This window comes from Sebastes fasciatus, chromosome 10 (genome assembly GCF_043250625.1).
Source record: "Sebastes fasciatus isolate fSebFas1 chromosome 10, fSebFas1.pri, whole genome shotgun sequence".
Taxonomy (NCBI): domain Eukaryota; kingdom Metazoa; phylum Chordata; class Actinopteri; order Perciformes; family Sebastidae; genus Sebastes; species Sebastes fasciatus.
The window spans coordinates 27,676,337-27,686,233 of NC_133804.1; the positions used below are offsets into that span (position 1 = coordinate 27,676,337).

Sequence of the window (9,897 nt, forward strand, 5' to 3'; positions counted from 1 at the left end):
GCAGGGAAAAAGACTTCACAGTGCTTCTCCAACTGTAGTACAAAAGAATCTACAGGACATTAATGCATGTTGCAGCACGCCCATGTTTTGTGCCAGTTCTAGCTGTTAATAGCTCCGTTTCTGTAGTTTCTTTTTGTCATGAGGAAAGCTGCAGTATCGGTTTTTGGGGAACCGTCTAACCTTTAAACCAGGTCATCAAGTTTATTCTCATTGTTTGTTTCATTTAGCACCAGTACTTCCTCATCTTTGATGTGTCTGACTCCCAATTGAAACTTTAAAAGGTACCATGTGGAGTTTCAGACTTCTAGTAGACTATGGAGGAGGTTTCTTTTTTTAAATGTGTGGGTATGTATGCACGTGATACCCACGCCTGCCAGTGATTTCACACTACTCCACTGACCTACAGGTGAGCCAACAAAGGGAAGCTGGTAAACATGGATATAAACACACATTATTTAAAAAAAATGTTTAAAAATTGGCTTTGAAATTCATTTAAATACACATTTTGTGAGACCTCTCAGGGGTACACACAATGCCTTTTGGTGACTAACGCCGATTGTAAACATAACTCTAGTTTGTTTACATGAAAACTCCACAGGGCTCCTTTAAAATTGTCAAAATATTTGTGCATATATACACATCGAGGTGCAAAAATATGTCCAATACCCATACTACCATACTATTTAGTATGTCAGAAAAAGATTTAGGCTGTGTTCCAAATCGCATACTTTTTACTTTTAGTACTGCAGCTGCCCTTACAAAGTACGCACTGTTGCATGTAGTATGCATACAATTAGGACATACTACTTCATCATAACATTGTGCCTTGAACTTTGACCCTCTTGCTCATATGGTGCCTTCGAATGAAACTTGTGAGCTCGTGTTTACATCATGGGAAGTCGTGTACACGATATGCTTGTAGTTCAAGTGGGTACATTAACGTTACTGTTGGTGTCTAGAAGCCACAGAGGCTAACAATTTAGCAACACAAAGTGGTAACGGGTAACATAATCCTGGAAATGCAAAGGCATAATGACAGAGGAAAAAAATCGAGGTTGTAAGGTTATATCAACATTTTCTTCCGACGTATCATAAAATTACAAAGAATTACAATATACGACTCAAATTACAATATATCATCTTATAATGTCCCGATAAATGAACTTCCATGGCCTCCGGCATTTCTGACAACATCAACAAACACGTCACAACTCGTGAACTCGGAGCTTTCAGAAACTTTCCACTTGCGAGCTTGTGAATTCCACAAGAGGGGGGCGTTCATATGGACTCTCCTCGTGAACACGGTAAACACGACCCCATGTCAAGGCACCAACATAACTGCTGAGCAGAGGATTGTGGGTCAGAAAATAGCCAGAAAAAGCATGCTGGCTTGCATACTGCAAAATGCGACCTGGTGTAGTAGGACATCCTGAGATTTTTGTCATACTGCATTTGACATACTATGTATTGGGACATACTGAATCTTTTACTGGCATACTAAATAGTATGGTAATATCAATATTGGAACGCAGTTAGTATTTCCCACATAGTATGTCAAATGCAGTATGCCAAAAATACCAGGATTTCCTACTACGTGCAGTATGCAAGCCAGCATGCTTTTCTGGCTCTTCTGACCCACAATCCTTTGCACAGCGGATATATGAGCAAGAGGGTCAAAGTTCAAGGTGCAATGTTATATATGTCCCAATTGTATGCATATTTTATGCAACAGTACGTACTTTAAGAGCAGCTGTAGTACGTACTAAAAGTAAAAAGAAAAGGTATGTAACGTAAAGTAACGTAGCCGTAGTTTAAGCTGTAAATGGGAGACACCCATCACAAAAATATTTATTTATAAATCCTTCAATTTCACTCGAAACGCAAAAACCTTCACGTTACCACAGGCCAGCAAAGTCTGTCGCTTATACCAGCACCAAAAATTTAAAGCATCGAATTGGACACGTGTTATAGTGCTCCAAAGACCTGAAAACGTACTCCGATCAAAAGATTTTATATGAACCTGGTTGAATGAAACATGAATATATCCACCAACTTTAGATCTCCGGCCTCAAAACCTCTGCAAACCACATCTGTCCAACAAGAATGAATCAGTCCACAACCTTATTTTGATCCCATCATGAGAGGCATCGCTGGGGGGAGACCTCAATGTAAATAAGTAAGATAACAAGTCTCTTGGTGTATAAAAATATATAATTTATTGTAGATTCATAAAAAGCACGGCGAACATAACAGATGTATCCTTTCCAGAAATCGTCAAGCACCATTATCCTATAAAAGGTAAGAGAACAAAAGGAAAATTTACACTCCCATCGCCACGCCACAAGAATCACTTAAACACAATATCACATAAGTTTTGTGTCACACTAGGTCTCCTGAATCGTCACAGTACATCAGACAGGCCCTTTCCTCCAACTTTATGAAACTGAAGGGTTAACGTTTTGTATTGAGGTTTGATACATCCTTCCAGCTAAGACAAAGTCAGTTTTATTTTGAAATTGTCTCTAATTGCAGTTGTTCTTACAATCAAGGCACCACTGCTAAATCGAGGGTGCAAGTCGAGGTTATTCTTTCATATGTATTGTTTTGTTCATCAAGTTTGTTGAGCTCTCTTATGGTTACTTCAGCTCATTTTTTAAAACAATATCTGTCTTTATCTTAATCTTATCTTTATTTTAATTTGAGAGCACTTCCAGGTATTGATATTTGCTATCCAATTAGCATCCTTTAAATGTATCAACACAATTAAAAACCCACCTAGACCTTACCAAACATTATACATTTTATTTTAAGAATTGATCAAAGTTTTGGCCAGCAGACTTAAAGACCTAAAAAATAAAAATAAAAATGACAAAGCTAGATTGGGCTGCCATCATCTTATGAATTTCAAACTGAAAAAAACAATACACTTCCCCTTTGGAGGTGAATTGCAATTTTGTTATTAAAAAATTCTCAGGCCAAGGTCTTTATTCACGCCTCCAGAGCCTGTTCAATGCAAGTTTTAGGTGCATTAAAGGACTCGTATTAAAGATGAAGTTCATATCGCCTCAACTTCTCACCAGTGTGATCAACCTCTTTAATGAGTTATATTTCAAATCAGTAGTTTATTTTATTTGATTGTCTTAATGAAAACTGGGGATAAAACTGTGATAATCCTTTTGGCCTCATTCTGTATTTATATTGTTTTGTTAAATGTTCTTAATGTGCTATTCAAATCAAACCTAACAACTTACATACAAATTTTGCAACACCTACTGTTGTCTTCAAATGCTGAAGTGCATTGTAAAAAGGGAAACGCCTCATCCTCTAAAAACAGATCCACACAACAGTTGATAAGGTAATGGATCACCTTTTATCCTGTTGCTGGTTACAGGCACTGTGCAACAAGCTGCAGAGAGGGGAACTGCAATAATTATGTATTCCTTACTGCATAGATCCTGTCAGCCAATAGACCTTCAGAAAAAAGTTTAATAAAAGATATTTTTGTTTTAATGTGTAACAAGCAAACGCAGTCTAACAATGTTGTACAGTAGCATTGCAACCTGAAGAGGTCTTTTGAGGTGGACGTGTTGCGTCTTGCCCATCAAGGCCTCTACTTCCTGGTTGAGTAACTGAGACACACGTGGCGTTGCATAAGCATGTGATTTTCCGCCATTGTTCCTCCTCTTGAAAAACTTCTGCAGACACATGTCAATGTCCTATCGGCACAAGCCAAGCTTGTTATACTGGATTTATGGGCCACATGCAGAATGACAGTTTGAGCCATTCACATTTCATTAACACGTACCACAGGAGGAAAGAAAATACCCGCAAGTTGTACACTTATACATACACCCAAGTATATTCTGAATAATGTTACAAATAAATACATGAACAAAATAACCTAAATTTAGTGAGTTATTTATTATCAAAATTATAAATCGGACACCAGCAACTTGGTTAAAAAAATAACAGGAACTATAATTAAAAAAAGTGTAAACCTGTTTAAGGCAGCAACAAGTTGGTCAAATTGAATTCAATAGATCAACCGATACCCAAGCCTGTAACGGTGCATCCCTAGTATATTCACTGCAAATTATTTAATTCAGGTATTCCTTATTTGAAAAAAAAAAGCAACCATATTGTGGCTAGGCTCACACACTCTGTTATGGAGTTTATAATAAAAAGACAACCATTATAATCACAAATATTTATTATATTTTGAAACCCACAGTGCCCAGAAGTGCAAATTGTTTCTCCAAAGTCACCAGCACCTGAGTAAGTGGTCTTAAAATAAATTTAAGAGGTCAAAAGAAAGAAATTGAACACTTAAAATCACGATAGTTTTTTTTTTATTGTTTAATACTGAATACTTGGCCTACAAACAATCAAAAATATCACATTAAAAATGTTTACTAGTCAGTGCTGGTCATTGGGAAATAACATTTGCAACTGCACTAGGGCACCGTGTTATCAAAATTCTCCCTTTAGTAAAAAAACACTAAAACCTACAAAATCTTCAAAAAACCTTTTCAGAATAAAAACCCATGTTAAGACTCTTTAAAATGCATTTAGACCACACTGGGGAATCCTTTGTGAAAAGTGACTTCACCTGAGGGGGAGAAGGCACAACCACTCTCCGGTCCCCCAGTCGGCGTGGAGACACACACCCCAATCGTTGTCGGGGTGATGTCCTCGTGCCCAGGTTACCGTAGCAACCTGGAGGAGATGGGAGAGAAACAGAGTGAGAGACTGGACTGTGTAAGGTTTTCTGGAAGAGACACCAATTTACTCGTTCCAATATTTAATTTAATGATGGAACAAAATTTGGGTCCCCTTCCACCCACTTAAAAGTTAAGACCAAATCAAGTAACCCCCCCCCCCTTTTTTTGTTTCATATTTTAAGATTAGCTATATTAGACGCATAAAGCTATGATTAAAGTGTAAGATTAAATAATGGCACACTTGTGCACCATCGCATAAAGATATTCCATACATAGTTGACCAACACAGAGTGAAGACAGGTTGATTTTACATACCTAGTTTGCTGGATGTGGATATCCTAAAGAGATATTTCAGACTCCTATCACAATCGACCCCAGGTAATCAACAGGGTCCTGATGTAGCCTACAAACAAACTGCTACGGCTATTATGGCATACTGGAATACGAGTAAGAACACCTAATAGGGAGTAGGAATAATCAAAGATAAATATCAGAGCCCTCATGCCCACATATTGTATTCAAATATGTAAAAAAGGAAAAAAAGAGTCATATTAGCAACCACATAATTTAAAAAAACAAGGTCAAACCCTACAAAGCCTACATGCATTGGCTGTGGGTAGACTACAATGATTCTGTAACCATTTCACCCACCTGAGAAGTAATGCCATGTAACTATAAAGATGATAAATACCTGTGGATGAACTTGAGGAAGCCTGGGTTGAATAAGTAAAATAACTAAGCTAAGTGGTATAACGTTTTATTTAAAATGAACATACATAAGCATACCAAAAAATGTTTTTAACAGTAGGTTGTGTTCTCCAAGACATGAAAAGTATACAATATACATTAGATATTGCTACAGGTAAATGGAAAAAATGAACATTATATAATACGGAAACTATGTGAGGAGTACAATATGGAGGGGAGGAAAAAAAAAAGGAAACTGGATCCTGCAGTATCCTGCTCTTTTTTGCTGAATGACTAAATCATACAAGTTATTTTTAAGTATGACAAAGCTATGAAAACCACAAAACATGCTTTCTCCATCCTCATACATTGAAATCACACTACTCCAGAAAAAACAAAAAAATCTAAATTGCTTAAAATGCAAATATTAAGAGGATAATCAGCAAAAAACAATCCGATAAATTTGCAAAAAACTGAACGCAAAAAAATAAACTCTAATAAACGACAACTACACGCTTCTTTTGTTGCGAGCGTGGGTACATAATAAAAAAAAGGGATCACTGAGTTGTTATTCTTCATCGTTTTTTTTTTTTTTTTTTTAAAGTGTGTCCTAGTTGAAAACGGCAACATGTGCGCGTTATTATCAGGTTTTCTGGGAAGTGACCTTCCTACCTGTTTTGGGGGTTTTGAGGTCTGGTGATTAGGTAGGGGGGGATGTGTGGGGGGGGTCTGTGTCCGTATCTCTGCCATTTGTTGGATTTCACAGCAGAAGCCCCCTTTTTTTTGTAATTTTGTCGTCCAAATCCTGGCTGCTGGAGGGCATGGTTGGGGGATGGAAGTGGGGGAGGTTTGATGTGGATATTTTAGTACCCGCCTCCATATCCGCCGCCGCCGCCGCCCCCCCTTGGATACCCGCCTCCGCCTCCACCTCTGTTGTACGGAGCCGCGCTGCGCTGCCCGCCGAATGGTGGCCCTTTCATTGGGCCATAACCTGAAGAATGCTGGCCGTACCCGCTGCCGAAGTCGTTGTAGCCGTTCCCACCTCCATAGCTGCCCTGGTCTCCATAGCCACCGCCTCCGTATGGCGCTCCGTAGCCACCGTATCCGCCGCCACCTCCACCGCCGTTGTACCCGCCGCCATTTCCGTAGTTGTAGTTCCCGCCGTAGTTCCTCTCTCCGTAGCCATTTTGATTCCCCCTAAAGCCTCTTCCGGGCCTTCCTCTCGGCGACATCCCGCTCCTGTTGGCGGCCTGCATCTCCTGCTTGGTGAGCGCCTTCTTCACCTCCACTTTGTGTCCGTTAACGGTGTGGAATTTCACAACGACCGCTTTGTCTGCCGCGTCGTGGTCGGTGAAGTAGACGAAGCCGAAGCCGCGCTTCTTCCCGGTCTCCTTCTCGGAGATCACCTCGGCCTTCTCGATCTGCCCGTACTGAGAGAAGTACTCGCTCAGATGCTCCTCCTCGATGTCGTCTTTCAAACCGCCCACGAAGATCTTCTTCACCTTGGCGAGGGCTTCGGGTTTGTTGGCGTCTTCTCTCGCCACGGCGCGCTTCACCTCCACCGGGTTCCCGTCGACGGTGTGCGGCCTGGCCGCCATGGCCGCGTCGGCCTCCTCCGGAGTGGAGTAGGTGACAAAGCCGAAGCAGCGGGAGCGCTGCAGCTGCTTGTTCACGACGACCACGCAGTCGGTGAGGGAGCCGTACTGCTCGAAGTGTTTACGGAGGCCATCGTCGTCGGTGTCCACGTTGAGGCCGCCGACGAAGAGTTTGCAAAGCTGGTCAGACATATTGTTGAATCTCTAAAGCGACAGACGGTTTATTACCCAACAACGGTGCGCTGAGCTCAAAATGGGGGACGAGGAGATGAACGCAGCTGTATTTATACTGGACGCCGTGTGACGTCAGAGTAGCTTTAAGTAACACCTCTTCCGGTACGTTAGCAAGGACTATTGAAAGGAGGCTTGAAAGAGAGGGGTACTACGCATGCGCAGTGTAACTGAAGCTGCGTTTTGCGTTTTACTGCGCATGTGTAAATCCCTCGCTGATATGACTGCGTGTTCCAGCCTCTTATCATTAGGCTTTGGTCCGCTACTCTTTCTTTTCTGAGACAAAAAGACAGCTGCTGTTCTGTTAAAACCATGATTAAAACGTATAGAAACGACCTCATTCAATTTAATAATGACATAAATGTTCATTATAAAATACCAAAAACAATAATTAAATAAAAACGTTTTAGTATCATGATGCACAGTGTTGTTGAAGGACGGTTTCTGTGTCACATGGTACCAAACGCCATTGATCAAATGTGTTCATATATATATATATATATATATATATATATATTTAAATACAGAATATACTATATATTTATATATGTATATATACATACATATATATTAATACAGAATATACTATATATATGTATATATATATATATTTATACACAATATACTATATATATATAGTATATTGTGTATTAATATATATGTATGTATATATACAGAATATACTATATATATATATATATATACAGAATATACTACATATATGAATATATATATATATATAGTATATTCTGTATATATATATATATATATATATATATATAAGTATATATATATATATATATAGCGATATACTACTTCCTAAAAAATGAAAACTAAAAGTAAATTTGGGAGTACATGTGTTTCAATCAAAACCCACATTGATAGCCAAAGATTAAATTAAATGTGGTGCAATGTGAGAATTAAAGTTTAATAGCTGAGCCAGTGCCTTTATATAAGGCAATCTAACAAAAAAAATATACTTCATAATTATCAGCAACAGCAGCTTGGTTAGTGCAAGTTGAGAACCATAAAGACTATTAGTGGACTGGGTTAAAATGGTTCAATTCAAGTAGAAGTTTATAGCAGAAAGTGAAAAAGCAACATAAAAAACAACTGCCAATTCAATATTTTTTATCATTATTAATTTTTAGTTTATGTAAGTAACATTAACAATAGAGGATTTGCAGCATGTGTCTGTTTTATATCACTGTAATTTGAATATTTGAGTGTTTTTGGAGTGTTGGGGCCGAATAAAATCCTTTTAAGATGCTAGATTGGGCTCTGGAAAGTTGTAACTGGCATATTTCATTATTTTCTGACATTTTATAACTGAGTATTTGATTCAGGAAAAACTGATAAACTTGGTAACGGATGAATTAACTTATCATAAAGTTCTATGTTTCAGGTATCAGGACACATACACATAAACACATACGTACACAATGACTCGACTAATGGGGACAACAGCTTTTGAAATGAGTCCAGTGTAGAGGGATAACGCTGTAGACAGCAATCAACCAATGGTTTTAACATTAACTGGTTCCAGCTTCTCAAATTTTAGGATCTGCAGCGTTTCTGTTTTATATCACTGTCATTTTAATATTTTGGGGTTTTTAACAGTTGGGCTGTGAATGGATTTTAAGATGTTACATGTTTATATTGTTCCTATTTTTATATTCCTTCTATTTAAATTGTTCATATTTTATATGCCTGTCTACTTTTGTTTGGCTTTTTGCACTGTGTTGTATCTTGATTTTTGTTTTTTATTGCTGCTTCTTGTTTCTGCACTATCCCCTTTGCTGCTGTACACTGCACATTTCCCCACTGTGGGACTAATAAAGGAATATCTTATCTTATTTAATGAAACTTGCAATGGGCCTTTTTCACCATTTTCTAACTGAATATTTGATTCAGGAAGAACAACTGATGAATTAACTTATCATAAAGCCAAATGTTTCAGGTATCAGGTAGATAACGCTGTAGATGACAGTCGTTTCCAGCTTCTCAAATTTGAGGATCTGCAGTTTCTCTGTTTTATATCACTGCAATTTTAATATTTTTTTATTTTTTTTTAGTGTTGGTGTGAATGAATTTTAAAATGTTACAGTGGGCATGTTACATGAAACTTATAATGGGCATTTTCTGACATTTTATAGACTGTACAATGAATCATTAAATTGACCGAATGCTCAATAATGAATTGTTATGAAATGTTACTTGAGCCCCCAAAAAACTAAATCTTCCTGTAAGAGCACAAACACACAAAAATGGCTCTTTCTGGAGGTAAATTCTTTGTCTTTGGAGCAAAATCAAGGTTTAGTTTTACAGATTGTGGCTTTTTTGAAAGAGCAATGAAAGACCACAAAGTCAATTGTTCGACCAAATCTTGTCACATTCGCCTTCGTCTTTCATCTGAATGTATTTAAATGATCAACACTGCAGTCTATTACCATCTGTAAGCTTGTTTTTCACTGCAAGACCAAAAAACGCCCACACAGAACGATCGAGACCATGGAGATGCAGTTTCAGGTGAAAGACACGACACTCTGGGTTCATTTCCATGCAAACAGACCCGCAGTGAGTCGTTAATCTCGTCACACCCATCGGAGCTTATGGTAATGCTGATGTTCACGGTAGACATTGCAAATAATGAAACACTGAAA

The 9,897-nt window shown here is 38.3% G+C and overlaps 1 protein-coding gene and 1 long non-coding RNA gene across 2 annotated transcripts; both read right to left on the minus strand.

The window, feature by feature from the left end:
• Positions 1 to 2,193: 2,193 nt before the first annotated feature.
• On the minus strand, positions 2,194 to 5,177 carry LOC141775656 (uncharacterized). Its single transcript, XR_012595643.1, has 3 exons — positions 5,037 to 5,177; positions 4,610 to 4,716; positions 2,194 to 2,289 (listed from the first exon to the last, which is right to left on the minus strand). It is a non-coding gene; the product is annotated as an uncharacterized LOC141775656 (long non-coding RNA).
• A 285-nt stretch (positions 5,178 to 5,462) lies between these two features.
• On the minus strand, positions 5,463 to 7,318 carry LOC141775655 (heterogeneous nuclear ribonucleoprotein A0-like). Its single transcript, XM_074649242.1, has one exon. The coding sequence runs from the start codon at positions 7,193 to 7,195 to the stop codon at positions 6,272 to 6,274; it is 924 nt and encodes a 307-aa protein (XP_074505343.1). The 5' UTR covers positions 7,196 to 7,318; the 3' UTR covers positions 5,463 to 6,271.
• Positions 7,319 to 9,897: the final 2,579 nt, after the last annotated feature.